This window comes from Mixophyes fleayi, chromosome 5 (genome assembly GCF_038048845.1).
Source record: "Mixophyes fleayi isolate aMixFle1 chromosome 5, aMixFle1.hap1, whole genome shotgun sequence".
NCBI classification, from domain to species: Eukaryota; Metazoa; Chordata; class Amphibia; order Anura; family Limnodynastidae; genus Mixophyes; species Mixophyes fleayi.
Window position 1 is genome coordinate 254,647,986 of NC_134406.1, and position 15,950 is coordinate 254,663,935.

Consider the following 15,950-nt stretch of genomic DNA (forward strand, 5'->3'; position numbering starts at 1 on the left):
CCAAAACATTGCTTTGATGAGGGAGTGACCAGATCCTGTCCAACCAGCTGCTGCTTAGAAGTTTGTTTACTTTTTCTATAAAGAAAATCACAATTTAGTAATATGTGGATCACAATAACTATGTAATCTGTGGTCTAACAAGTATTATAAATATGTGTAAATGTACTTCACATGGTCACATTCCTCTACACCATGGAATAATTACTTATGTGCTTTTAACAGTAAAATCCTCCCATGTTGTTCTGAAATGTTGAGCTGATGACTGCATTAGGGCCTGAAATGTGGACAAAAAGTATTTAAAATGCAATGTCTTTTAAAAAAAAAAAAACACAACTTTTTTTTAACACTTTAGTGATTTGTTTTGTTTTTATTTTTTCTGTGAGATCAAAATTACCATATGGTACAGTCAAGTCCATGAAAGGAATCTTACACACTGCTGCTTGTAAGAAAATATATTTTTGGAGAGTCATAGACTCTTTGCCATATGGTAACAATATTGTATATGGGCTATGTCCTTAGTAACCTGTTATGTATTTGTGAGATGCAGGTTAGTTTAGTTAATTTGACAAAAGTAGGATTAAAGGGAAGTTGCAAAATGAGATTTTGCTTTGTGGAATAATCCTATGCCTTTTTTTAGGCAATTAAATGTGAAATATTTGTAAGTTTGAGAAAATATTATTACAGTTCATAACTGACCCTTCTCTCTCCCTCCCAGTGTGCGATAACATGATGTAGTTGACACGTTTGCACTCTTGTTAGTGTTGTGGACAACATTGAAACTTACACAAAGCTGACTTGTCAGAAAGTGTGTCTGTGTACAGATCTACTGGCTTACATCATTTTTGGGACTGTTCATGTCAAAACCCATTTAATTTAGGAGCGCTCGTTAAATTAAAAGGAACACCCGTGTTTAGGAGGCCTAATGGCTGGTACACCCAGCAGCTGAAATCAGGTGTTCAATAAGAACACCTTAATTCCTTCTTAGAAGTCTGCTAAATGATCGTTCAAAAAAGTGTTACAGAATGGACCTGTATGCACATCCGCAGCTTGTGTCAAACATTTGCTTCATGTAAATCTTGAGTTTGCCCGCAGCGTTTATAAGCATTAACGTGCGGTACTTTGTACACTATGCTGCAGGGAAGGATTAGAAATGTACTTTGAACGCTCATTTAAAAGCGAGGACAAAATACAAGTTGTGGGTTTTTCAATAATGTACAGGCCCAAAGACTGTAGGTAAGTGTACCTGTTATCTGGGTGCAAGCAATTGTCTTTTTCAGACTCAGCATTTACTGTCTTGAAGAACAAAGGAGTCTATTTATAAAGCCCTAAACCATGCGGAAACTGCTTCTTCCGCATGCTCTAGGCATTTTTAAGTAAAAATTGATGCAGTTTTATTAAGCTCCGAAAAGCTTGACCCCGATAGCCAACTCCATCGTTATCCATTTAATCATATGGGAAGAGCATCGCAGGAGAGAGATCTTTGGATCGCTCTCCGGCAGTGTTGCTGCGCTCCCCGGTGCTGTTCTCCGCAAAAGGCAAGAACCAGCCGTCCTCCTTAGAAACTAGTCATCGCCGGGACAGTCTCCTATCAGACATGACTTGTATACTAAATTGCTCTGGAAAGTCATCTGTCATCATTGCGATGATAGATGATACTTGACAGGGGCAGAAACCCAATAATTATTATAGGCCCCAAAGTCTGGTGATTGCTAAAAAACCCCCCCAATAACTATAACTCTCAAACTTTCTGCATAATGGAAACTTTTACGTGTTTGTACAGTGCACATAAATATTTAGCATATGCTGCACTGTCCTCTAAAACAATAGTGACAGATATGGAAATACCGTTTAGTTTTTACTGCTGATTTGTATAATCATTTGTATAGAGAGCCTGGAGTTTAAAAAATATTTTCTGTGAATCACACTTGATATACTCATATACATAATGATAGTACAGAAGCCCCTTAATCGAAAAACCTCTAATTTGTAGTATATCCTACAGCTGATGTAGACTTTTTTAATCCTTTAGGAACTGTGCAATATAAGCTGTTAGCTGGGACTACCAGTGAGCTGATCTGTTAATACTTGTATATGTTCAATATATTGATTGCATTGACTAAGTTTTACAGCTTTGTTGAATAGTTGTTGATTAATATTTAGGGGTCTATTTAACAAAGTAGTTTTAGCCTAAAATCAACCAAAAACTGCAAAATAAAGTTTCAAAGTCCTTTTTAACTAAAGGATCATGCAAAACCGCCATGCCCATAGAAACCTTTGGCGATTGATTTTGTGTGCAAAGATTGCTATGGGGAAGGCGGTCGTGCGTGATTTAACAAGTTCCAAAAGTCAAAGGTTTCCGGGAACTTGTCAGCAATTGTTAATGCCATCTGAAGATGGTGTCAGCCATTGATGTCTATGGGGAGAGCATGGCAGTAAAGGGATCCCTCACCTCAGCTTACCCGCTCTCCCTGCCGGTCACTGTCGCAAATATCTCTCTGCGCATGCGTGACCTTGTGTTACGGTAGTGACCGGAGAGAAAGGAAGTTTCAAAGAAAGTGAATTAATCACCTGGATAGCCTCCTATTGGACGCATGATGATTTTTTTATTTATTTTTTTTTAAATGGGGCTGAAAAAGAATCTGTCATCGTTGCAATGATGGATAATAGATAATTAATGCTAATAAAGATGGCCCTTAATATCCACACAGCATTTTGAAAGAGGGCTATGGGGAGAATTCAATTGCCCCCGAATTTCTGCGGCGTTAAAACTATTACCGTTATTACGGTAGTTTTAACTTGAGCAAAAAGCCGGCACATTTTTGCCGTAATAATGCGTCAAAGGTAGACACATAGGGGGGAATTCAATTGGCCGCGTTACGAGTAAAAGTAACGCGGCCTGTGCATTATTACCGCTATTACGGTACCAGTGCGCTTTGGTACATGCTGTTACGGTACCAGTGCGCTTTGGTACATGCTGTTACGGTACCAGTGCGCTTTGGTACATGCTGTTACGGTACCAGTGCGCTTTGGTACATGCTGTTACGGTACCAGTGCGCTTTGGTACATGCTGTTACGGTACCAGTGCGCTTTGGTACATGCTGTTACGGTACCAGTGCGCTTTGGTACATGCTGTTACGGTACCAGTGCGCTTTGGTACTGTAATAGCGGTAATAATGGGCAGGCAGCGTTACCTTTACCCGTAACACGGCCAATTGAATTCCCCCCTATGTTTCTACCTTTGACGGATTGGAAAAACATGCTGTTAATGTTCACATCTTATTAGCCAATGATACTGTCTTGCGTGTTTATTGTTTTTTTTTTTTTGGAGTGTGCATGTATGACGTATTGATTTGGAAGCAGATTCTAAACACGCTATAGTTTGGAGTTAGAATGTGTATTACAAACTATGGGAGAAGACGTATTCCAGCAGTACATTGACCATTAGCGGACCCCACATTTAAGCCATTACAATACAATAAAAAAAAATGCCCCAGTCAAGTCAAAGCCCAGACTTTAATCTTATTGACAGTCTGTGGTATGATTTATAAGCTGCTGTGCACTCCATTAAATCTATTTTGATTCCATGATGTAGAAAAATTATATAAAATGTGATAACGTGGCTTTAGCTTCAGTTTACATATTTCTTTTTTTTTTTTCCCTATGCGAGTACTCACCAGTATCACTTCTGTGTAAAAATACAAATTTTGACTGAATATTTTTTTAGCACCCTTCTAATTCTTGTGTATCGTGTTACTTCCTGCAAATAACTATATTTTCAAGGCCAAATATAGTTGTTCTTTGATGAGTGAGTAGGTGGTATGCCTGTGGGATATGTAGTAAGCAGATGGCTGTAGAGTGTTAGGAAGAAGCGTGCCTGAAGAGATCCATCCGACTTGTTATTTTTCTGTCAGCTCTCTAGGTCAGTGGAACGGAGGGGACGTAGATTAGAGAAACTGAAAAGTGATATTATTATTTTATTTATATAGCGCCAATCGTATTACGCAGCGCTGTACAGAGAGTATATAATCCGTCACATCCGTTCCTGCCCCATTGGAGCTTACATTCTATATTCCCTACCACACACATACATTAGGGCAGTTCTGGCCAACCTGTGGCTCTCCGTGTGTTGTGAAACTACAAGCCCCAGCATGCTTTGCCAGTAGATAGCCAGCTAATAGTTGTCAGGGAATACTGGGACTTGTAGTTTCGCATTATCTGGCGAACTGCAGGTTGGAGAGGACTGCACTAGGGTCCGCTGTAACTTGTCCAGTATTTAGAATGTGGTTTTATTCTGTAAATCAGAACGAGCCAAATAGAATTTAAAAAATTGCCCATTAGATTTTTTTGTTTTGTTTTTGTTTTGTTTTTTTTGCTGTTCCCTGAATGTTGCTATGAAGAAGACTCCCTGATGTGTCCTTAAAAGTTTCTCACTCCTGTTCTCTAAGCAGCCATTGGGTTATCAATTTTATTTTTATTTTTTTTACAGACTCATAGGTTGTCAACATTTTATGGTGGCATTAGTGGAAGAAACTGATTTTTGAAGGACAATTCCAGCTGTGTTTGGTGCTATTAATGATATTGACCCTCACATAATGTGAATAGCCGCTCCTGGTACCTGAAGAGGAGAGTGGCTTTCTCTGAACAGTGCTGGTTTTTCTGTCCTTAATACTTTTTTTTTTTTTTTTTTTTTTTGTTCCTTTATAAATATACAAATGTCTTCTTGCTGATGTTGTCATTACTTTGCAGCCCTCCTTGAATAACTGTTCTTGTTTGTTTGCATCGACCCTGATGTAACATGGCGATAAGTCTTTTTGATCTGTCACAAGTCCGTTTCCTTATCTTAAGTCCTAAACTTATGCCCATTCTTTAATTCATACCATAAAACTGTGGTAATCTGACGTTCTCTCCATTTGTTTCAGGAATATTTATCTGGTTCTTTCTTTTTCTTTTTTTTATTTACTTCCCTTTGTGATAAGATTGTGTTATGGGTAAATGCCAACTGGCTTCCTGCTTGTGTTCCGTTTCACACCCATTTAGAAGCATTGGCACAGCCTGTAGAACTTGTTGTCCTCTTACGCTCCGCTATACCTTCACACCGTGTTACCATCATCTCAATAATAAATAGTCTCTTTTTTTAATTTTTTTTTTTTAGTTGAGCAGACTTTCCACTGGTGATTTCTAGTAACTGTCAGGTTTAGAGTGTGTTTCTGACAAGTTTTTCCCAGCGTTAAGTCCAGAGCTTTGGGCTTCTCTGTGCAGCACTTTGGACATTAATGCAGAGAAATGCTGAAAGCACTGGACTGTGTATAAGTACTCCATACACTGTGCTTCTGTTACTCTTGGACTTCTACATCCCATTTCTGGCTGCAGTAAAGCTGAGACTGTGTCCTGCTCAATCTTAGAAGCAAATGCATAGAACGAGTCAGTTGTACACATCTGTGGGCAGCATGGTGGACTTAGTGAATAGCAATTATAACCCCAGTGCTGTGAGGCAGGAGTCCGATTCCCAACCATGGCCTTATCTGTGAGGCGTTTGTATGTTCTCCCTGTGTTTGCGTGGGTTTCCTCCGGGTGCTCCGGTTTCCTCCCACACTCCAAAAACATACTGGTAGGTTAATTGGCTGCTATTAAATTGCCCTTAGTCTGTGTGTGTATGTTAGGGGATTTAGATTGTAAGCTCCAATGGGGCAGGGACTGATGTGAGTTAGCTCTCTGTACAGCGCTGACTAATTGGTGGCGCTATATAAATAAATAGATGATGTTGATGAATGAGATATTTCTGCCAAGTGGTTGGCATTGAGCATCAATGTCGCGGCGTCTATGCATTGACCTTTTTCAAAATGTGACTGGCATGTAGTGCTGGGTGTAGGCACTTGAAAACAGGATGCTTGAAATGACAGAATTATATGAAAAAAATACTTTTAACTAATAACGTTTGCTAAAAGATGTGGTTTATCCATTTTCAGTTGGTCTTTATTCTTTTTGAATGGCTAAATTCGACCTTGGCATAACGTGTGCTCATTACAATTGCAGTATATATATATTTTTAGGTTTAGAAACATAACCACTGGAGTGGCTTGTTTTTTTGTGTAAGGATTTGGCTTCTAAGTGTACATACGTAAATGGGATAGTTGACAAAAAAAACACCATCACATAAATTCCACCCTAAGGCGTTTCCACTTGGTGATCCTGCTACAAACAGGAAGTGCCTGCGAGCTGTACCTGCCTGGGGAGCTGGAATGGTGACTTATCTAGAATGAGCTTTCCGTTTAGTATTTTTAGTGTGGGGGCACCATAATTCTGAATGTTTATAAAAATCACTTTTATTTATCAAATGAGATAGATAGATAGATATATATATATATATATATATATATATATATATATATATATATATATATATATATATATATATATATATAATTTTCTTCCATAGTAAAATTTAAAATGGGGACAATGCAGTAATTATTAAATTACTTGAGATTAAATTTGCAAACCTAAAACATTTTCTATCTATCTGTTTACACTCTCTCTAGTACAGTGTATATAGCCTTGACTACTCTAAGCTGCTGCGATTTTCAGGGATGTAACCATAGTGAGCACTCTGTCTACAACCGGCCCCTCCGCTGCATCATCCTGCCACCATCACTGGGGTTGAACAGCGTAGAGCACAGAGTGTTTGGTTTCAGTGCAAATCGTTTTAGACCACCCAGTCATGCTGAGCAACCAGATTGCAATGTGCCAGAGCAGCTTGCAGAACAATTCCACCAAAAATATGGAAATGGAATGGAGTTCAAGGAGTTTATCATGATGTATGTTGTGTTTTGTCATCATAAACTAACTGCACCAGTTTGAAAGGAACCTTACATAAGTACTCCATGCTGTCTGGATACCTGCTCTTTCCACTATTGCAGTGTGTGTCCTTCTGCTGCCCCTATTCTCTTCCTCTCATCATGACACTTGTCCTGTCGTCACTAACCTAATCACACGGGGGACAGGCTCCACGTCATCGGCACACTTATCTCCTGCTGCTGTGAACCCTCCGATGATCTGATTGGCTACAGATTGTCCATCACTTTCCACAGCGTTAGGACATCCTGGGTGAGAAGAAGTAAATTACAATAAGATACTCTGGTTTTTGAGGTTTGTTTGACTAAGAGCGAAGTCCTACCTATGTCCTTGACCTACCCTGTTTGCAGCATCCATGGGGTCCCCAAAGGGTAAACTGCTTCTCTTCTCTTACTGCTCAGCCTATTTCAAAGATGCCGAACAGTTGTCTGTGACCCTTCTTGCGAATGGGAAATCCATCTGCTTGGTAGGCTGATCTTGGAGAGGAGAGCAATGTGAGATTATTGCTGCTATCGGGGACTTCCCGTGGATCCAGGGTAAGATGTTTGTTATTTTCTGACTTCTTTACATTTGAACAACAATCAAAACTAATTTTGTTCATTTTGGTTGGCGTTTACTTGTCTACTCACGATGGAGGCAGCTCATTTGTGGATTGGATCAATATTTTAGACTGCGGCCTGTCTGCAGACTACTGCCATCTTTATGCCTCCTACTAGTCCCTAGTGAACTGTATGCACTGTGCAGTCCCTACTTCCTCTGTACGGCCCCGTTGTAGCCTACAGGGCCACACACACGCAGTCTTTCATCTTTCACGTTGCCCCCCCCTTCCCCCCCCACTGATACAGACTCTAGCTGTGCACTATCCTAGAGAGGTGCGAGACAAAGGTAACCCCCCTTTCCCTCCCTCCCTCTTATTATGGCAACTTGTAGTAAAAGAATATGATGGATATTGTGATGGACAAAGTATAAACCAATTATTTCACGTATATTATGTAACTTGTCAAGAAACAGAATTTGTTGTGTACTGACGCCCAATAGTGGGTTTAATATTTTAAAAGGGCCAGCTAGCTTGGTGCATGTTCTCCGTAAGCCTTTAGCCCATGTTTTGTTTGTGTACACCACAGAGAGTAGGTCTGTTTTCAGCATCAACAGTTGACTTTAAAACATCTGATATGTGGATTACCCCTCGCATGCCACGTACAATGAAAATAACTAATTTGAAATGCTATGCAATGTTGAACTAGCAGTTTCTGTGATGTTTGAGTCAAAGGCTTGAAGATTTGTATTTTTAATTTTTTTTTAGTGACCAAAGACTGGCTAATCTGGTTTAGGACCACACAACACTGCTTGTTGCCTTTTTAGGGCTAAACATTATTTTGGGCTCACAGTGACTTTCAGGTAGCGCTGTATGCTAGAATTAAAGAGCTGCTCCCACCTTTTTGGATCCATATCGTCGTCCCCATTTGTTTATATAGCGCCACTAATTCCGCAGCTCTGTACCGAGAACTCGCTCCCATCAGTCCCTGCCCCATTGGAGCTTACAGTCTAAGTTTCCTAACATATACACACACACAGACAGACAGAGAGAGAGAAACTAGGGTCAATTTGATATCAGCCAATTAACCTACTAGTATGTTTTTGGAGTGTGGGAGGAAACCAGAGCACCCGGAGGGAAACCCACGCAAACACAGGGAGAACATACAAACTCCACACAGATAAGGCCATAGGGCCTGATTCATTAAGGATCTTAACTTAAGAAACTTTTCAGTCTCCTGGGCAAAACCATGTTGCAGATAAAATGCAAGGGGTGCAAATTAGTTCTGTTTTGCACATAAGTTAAATACTGACTGTTTTTTTCATGTAGCACACAAATGCTTGATAGCTTATTTGTACACTGAAATTTAAAGTTGATGTTTGTGTGCTACATGAAAAAACAGTCAGTATTTAACTTATGTGCAAAACAGAACTAATTTGCACCCCTTGCATTGTAACATGGTTTTGTCCAGGGGACTGAAAAGTTTCTTAAGTTAAGATCCTTAATGAATCAGGCCCATAGTCGGGAATTGAACTCATGACCCCAGTGCTGTGAGGCAGAAGTGCTAACCACTAAGCCACCGTGTTGCCTGGCTTTGTTCTGATCACTTCCCTTCATGTGCCAGATTGTCCGAATACATAATTGAAAGTAGTTTTGGTTGCATCATATGTATTAAAGTAAAGCTCCTTTAAACTATTTATCAGACACACTTGAGTCTTACACACTGATGACCCACACGTCTTCTGTGCTCTTTAATTGCCTGGTGCGTCTCCTCTCTCCTGATAATAAGTGTATTTCATTATCGTCTGATCTCCTTGAAACCCAAACTGCTCCTTCAGGAAGAATTGAACAAGCACGATGCCAACTATTATTAAAAATGCACGAGATGCAGAAAGATATTCAAAGAGGTTCTTAATTTGATTTCCTGAAAGTAGCACTTGGTGTCTTATGGGGAAAAGTTCTACATGCTTAGTATTCACAATTCACTGGTCTAAACTCATGTTTAGTAATGTTTGCAAACATTTGACTAATATTCAGTGTTAAAGGAGAACGATTATTTTTATAGAGAACTCCCATAGTGATGTGAATCATTCAAATGCTATGCTGCGTTGGCTACAACTCTTGTTGGACTGTAATACTTACTATTTCCTGTGAGTGTCACTGTATTGCTGGGAAATTACATTTCTATCAATGAATGGTTTCTAGAGATCTTTGTGACAAAACAATTGTATTTTTTCTTGTTTGTTTAAATGAACACATGGATGCTGCACAGATATCTAGTAAATGTTGATTGCTATTTGGTGTCCCCTCAGACAACTAGTGCTGTGAGCATCTGCTGTAGAGATACACTCATCGCTGGATGACCTCTGAGCCGTCAGACCAGTGATGGACAACCTGATGCACTTCAGGGGCCACATGGGTGGCCCACTAACCTTCAAAAGGGCCGCACATTACACTTATTCTCAATAACAAGTTACAACCATACATCTAAACAAAGAAAGATACACGTATCTATAATATATCGTCAGGCATCTTAAATACGTTTTATAAGCTTTAATAATGTGACCATAAAGCAGGACGGAGCTGGGGGCCACAGGTAAAGGCTCGGGGGAAGGGGGCCTCCAGACAACACACGCAGCATATGGAGGTCATGGGGAGAGTCCACGGGGCTGGTGGAACCCTAGGAAGGAGCCCTGATACCTATGTGGTGTGATGGTCCTGCACAACTGGTGACAAGTAGAGGTGCCCAACATTCCTGCTGTTACCTCCACTTACCATCGTTTAAGCATGATAATCTAGGCGCCACAGGCAAGTGGACTTTTTGGCGATATGACAATCTGTTGGGTTAGAAGATCTATATTAGGTTATTCGTACTGAATAGGATATTGATGGTCACAAGCCTGGTGCTTTTGCATCATGATCAGTGAAAGGGGACTTAGCTGGTACATCTGGTGCCAATCATTGACTTTGTCTGGCCTGTGACATCCTACATTTTCCCCCTCTGTGATCACATGACACGCTGCCGTCTGTGATCACATGACACGCTGCCGTCTGTGATCACATGACACGCTGCCGTCTGTGATCACATGACACGCTGCCCTCTGTAGTGGACTGGCCGTCTGGCAGTCCTTTTTGTCTCTCAGCCAGAGAGCTTTTGAAAAGGAGTAATTTTTCTTAGCTGTCCTCCTACAAATCATTATTCATCTGTATGGGATTACTGCTATAAAGAACGCTGTTACAAATAAGCGAATAAAACCTGCATTTTCCATACATTTATTTATATGGCACCAGCGTGCTCTGCACTGCTTTACAGTTGGGAATAAATGTAGTAATAAGACATGACTGAGTATTTACAAACAGTCAACGAGGAAAGACGGCCCTGATAGCAATGAGTATATTCTATACAGTATAATGTTTTCTTGGAATCCATAATGCTTATTGTATGTAGCCAAGGTCAACTTCCATTTACAAATGCATTGCTTTTCTCTCCCAATAACTTAGGCCTTTTGGCTTCTGATTTTTTTCTGATTGTCGGCTAATCAAAGCAATAAATGTCACATTACCAACCCACCTCTCTCTTAAATGATGCAGCTGAGTGTTCTTTGTGCACAGTAGTCAAACAATATGATTGCAGCTGTATCCACTGTGAAACACTCTTGTAAGTTTCTAGTAATCTGTGTTTACAAATGTGCGCACACGGCATGGGTACACACTACAGAACATTTCTCCCGATGAGATATTTATACCGATTTTATTAACAACTGAAAGTCCCGTTGAGCATGGCAATTCATGTGTACACACCTACGTGATTTATCTTCATATCTGTGCTCCTCATCTGTTATAAATGTCTGATAACAAGATTGTGTCTCTGTAAACTAGAGATCTGCTTACACTGCTGGTCGTGAGTACATACACACTTTAGAACTTGCCCGCTATCGTTTTATAGTGGATTAGTGATTTTTAGTCCATTTATAAAAATCAAATGATACGATGAGCTTTGGTACTATAAAACATGATCGTTGGAGCGTAAACACTAATTCAATATCTGACCTAACAGTTGTTTATCATGTGATTGGCCTGATTATTGGGTGAAAAACCTGTAGTGTACTCAGCTTTAGTCCATACGATTGACCAAGATGGAGTTTAACAGTAACAATGCAAAGCGCTGTACGGTTTAGCATACATTAATAGCATTTGTGCAGACAATAGGCTTGTAATGTTTATCAGATGCGTCATAGGCACCGGTAGCCGGGGTTTTCAACTGCAAAAACTAAACTGCAATGCAAGATGCAGACAAGCTACACTGCAAACTTTCTTATAAATAATTTGGTAACACTAAGAAATGTGAACAAATGATTTGTCGCCTATTATTATTATTATTATTATTATTATTATTATTATTATTATTTTATTTTATTATACAATTGCAGAAAAATAAAGCCAAGTTAAATGAGTTGCTTAAACACTAAGTTTTGGTGCCCTAAATAAGTTAGGCTGCGGTTGTCTACCTGACAGATTCCATCACTTTGCACAAGTTTATACATGAGGATTCAGACCAAATATTTCTGTACATGTAAGAAAATATATACTGAGCAGTGATGGATATACTCAAATATGTATCACTAATTATGTTTAATTTCTGCTCAGATGATGAATAATTTCTACAACTGTGGGCAAAATGCACTTATTTCTTTATTTTATTTTTTTAAAAAATATATATAATTATATATGTAACTGCCTATTAGAATGTGTTTTACATGCTCCGATGTGCAGCTGCTGATCACATTAGCTATTTTTTATTCTAGCTGATAGGATGCACAGCCAAAGCTAATGTATCACAGTTGTCACTGTACTTTTATATTGGTAAAAAAAAAAAAAATAGCACAACAACTCGGTAAGGCAGGCAGGCAGCTGGATCTGTGTGATGCAGCTCCCTGTGTGTAACTGGAGACTCAGTCTAACTGGTGAAATAGATGTCTGCTTGCCGTGCTGTAGTCAGCAACCTGTGACCATCCTGAAGGAGGACGGGGGGAAAAAACATGAATCTAACACACACTCGCTCTCCATATCCTTCAGATACCGGCCAGAAAAAGACCCTGGAGAAGAAAGATGGGCGGCGAATGTCCTTCCAGAGACCAAAGGGAACCATGGAGTACACCGTAAGCTTTCCTCTTTTATACTTTCAATATTTCTCCCTGCTTTGCACTGAGCTGACAACTGCTAATGCACCTGACTGTTACTTGTATTGCACATTTAATACAGGAAGCTTAAAATCTAATTTTTGCTGTATTCCAAAAAAAACAAACAAACAAAAGTGCTCTAGGTGAACAGTCTGCGTTGGATGTGCAGCAGGGTATATGGTAAAAGGCAAATGATTAAAATCCACCTTGACCTTGCCTTCATAAATAACCGTGCATCCACCTTCTGGTCATTGATGTGAAGCTTAAAGATTATAGCTTCCTTCTCTCGGCAGCATCTGAAAAGGGAGCCTTTCTGCCTGCTATGTTCTTCAAATGACCCTCAAAACCGTGGTGCAGTCAGCTTCTTATTCTGTTACTATGGGAAACCGAATTTCAAATGATGTGTCTGATAAATCCTGTTTTGTTCCATCAATCTCTGTCTCTCACCTCTGAATAGGGAATATAAAACTAACTTGTCTTTCATAATGCATTCTGTGTTTCTCTTATGTGTGTGTGTTCTCTGTATTGTTCGTTTAGCTACTATACTTCTGTAATCACCCCCCCGTTTGTATTTTGACCTCCTTATGGTTTTTCTTATTGTACGTTCCATTTTTACTCCCCCCTGTTTTACTCACTAAGCTTCATTATTTTTGCCTTTTTAATGGGAATTGTAAGCTATAGAGCTCATAAAAATCATCCGTGACTGCTCCTTGTTTTGTCCTGTCTTCACGGACATCTGTGCTGTTTGTATTGCTGCAAACTGTTCCCTTAACGTGTAGTAAAGAGTCACACTACACAGATCACGCTTACCTTCCAACAAGACCCTGATCACCTTTTATAAACCAGAAGCTGATTGTTGTGTACAGGGTGGGAAGAAGCTGTGGCGAGGTGTTAGCCTGGGACACGGCTGCCCACACACACACACATACCTGCACATTCAGCCTGATCATAGAGCGGCCTGTCTGGTGTTCACGTTACCTTGGTTCAGTTAAAGGGCCACCAGAGTTCCTCCATCCTGGATGAATGGTTACTCAGGCTCCAACACCCCCCAGCCACAGGAAGTTCATTGTCCAGCCATAACTTCCATTCTGCCAGGTCCAATGTGTTCCAGGGGGTACATTTATCAAGCTGTGAGTTTCCGGCGGATTTGAAAAGTGGAGATGTTGCCTATAGCAACCAATCAGATTCTAGCTGTCATTTTGTAGAATGTAGTAAATAAATGATAACTAGAATCTGATTGGTTGCTATAGGAAACCTCTCCACTTTTCAAATCTGCCAGAAAAACTCTCAGCTTGATAAATGGACCACATTTGACCCGGCAGAATACAGGTCCAGGGGGTACATTTACCCCCAAGTCTCCTATGTGTGAGTGGCTTAAATGTGAACTCCAATTTCGAGGGTTGTCGTTGTGTTTATTGTTCATCTTGTTGGAGAGAGGGGCGGGTGTCGCGTTTTTGTTAAAGTAAAAAAAAAAATCAAAAACTTGGGACACTTAAATAAGTGTCCCAACAATATATTGCAAAAATGTGCAATATATGGTTATTAATGCATATACCATACTTGATGGTATAATCTATGAAATGGTGCCCATTGTCTCCTGTCTTGTATTTCCTGCAATAATGCCATTATCAGAGTAGCTGTGGACTGCACTGTAGATCCTGTGACACTAATCTTATGTGAGATTTTACAGCCAATTAGCAGCCAGTCTCGTAAGCTGCGCTACTTCCTAGCATTTGATGTCATTGATATGTTGTTGAGCGCACTGAGCATGCTCCTTCCTCTACATGACATCCTCACACTCTTCTTAATACTCATGTTTATTTATTATTACCCAGAAGTTTTTTTTTAACTTTCTTTTACATTTATTTTGAATCAATACAAAAAGAATGTTACATTTTTTTTTTTAGTTCATATATTTGTTTAATGCATAGTTATATGTAGAGGATGGTTCCACTTTTAAGTTCTCCTTTTTAAACCTTATTGACAGCAGTAATAAACTGCTGTAGAGACCTATATGTTATGTAAACAGAATAATCAAAGCATTAAACAGACACTAAATATAAAGATATAAATATTATGTCCCCTAAACCTGTCTCCTATGGGAGAAATACTTATTTAAAGCGATGCCAACCATAAAACGTTTCTCTGCTTAAATGTACCTAGTACGACAGAGGGCTACATGCACCCCGGGAGGTCACATGGCATACCCGGGGGGAGTATCGGGCACTGTGCTCTCCCCTGTGGCGGATCCAGGGTGCTTGCTGCCCGCGGCTGCACACTATGTGCAGATCTGTTCAGCAGAGAGAGTTAGGGAGAGAGTCCTGCCCAACTGCTCTGATTGACACAATCCGGGCAGGACTCTCTCCCTAACTCTCTCTGCTGAACGGATCTGCACATAGTGTGCAGCCGTCAGCAGCCTTAGATGTCAACAAGGGGGCGGGGCTAAATCGCCCCCCCCCTAAATCGCCCCCGGTACAATTAACTTCTGGATCCGCCCCTGGCTCTCCCCCCTTCCTCTGCGCGGCCCAAATGAAGGCTAAAGTGCCGCATGTGCGTTCCACCTCTCCCACATTGCCCCTCACAGTGCTAGAAATAATGTTATTATCTCTGTGCAGTCTGTAGGGAGATGTCCATCACCTCTATGCCGGCTTTCTCATGTTTGTGGACCTTTCCGTACCTGGTCATACTCCTATTAAGTCACACACATCCCGTGATATAAAAATGATCATCTGACACCATTGTAACTAAAAGTCAAGTAAATTGAATATTGTCACTTCATAAACAAAAGGAGCTATAATAAGGGAAGGTGAACAGACTGACTAGTGATTAGAACATAACCTTTTTTTTTGGCAGTCTTTGTTTTAACAAAGGTACCTGTTGATAACACAATAGATTGCCAGTTTATGTGATAGCGCTAATGACTATATAGAAAAAGATTGGTTTTGCTCCAATCATTGTGTTGTAAAACAATACACCTTGAGATGACAATAGCAGGCAATGAATTGCATGGGTATTTAAACACCTCAGTAGGTCATGACAAGTACAGGAACAATGGGTCTTATAGTTATTACAGCAGGGGCTGGAGTAATTTGTACAATGGGGAAAAAAACCTCAATTGGATTGTGAGTCAATATAGGGCTATCTAAAGAGATGTTGAATAAAATATACACATCCGATAATGCTGCTGAACTATGCTGCTCATACTGTAGCAGGTAATTGGTGTTGCCCCTGAGCGTCTGGATGCCCAGATGGTTTGTCCAGTACACTTTAAGGGGCATGCCTAGACTCCATGGTGGGGTGACTGCTCGGGAAACCAGACGTGCTCTTTGCAGAGTCTGGTAACAATCTAAAGTCCAACCTCCTACCCCTTTATTAGTACTCTGGTT

The 15,950-nt window shown here is 40.2% G+C and overlaps 1 protein-coding gene across 2 annotated transcripts in view; it reads left to right on the forward strand.

Annotated features, from left to right (window-relative positions):
- OXR1 (oxidation resistance 1) overlaps positions 1 to 15,950 on the forward strand; it is a 376,123-nt gene that overhangs the window by 316,001 nt on the left and 44,172 nt on the right. For both annotated transcript variants that reach the window (XM_075213955.1, XM_075213956.1), the window contains exon 4: positions 12,461 to 12,543. In XM_075213955.1, the coding sequence (XP_075070056.1) occupies positions 12,461 to 12,543 (83 nt within the window). The remainder of the gene's footprint in view (positions 1 to 12,460; positions 12,544 to 15,950) is intronic.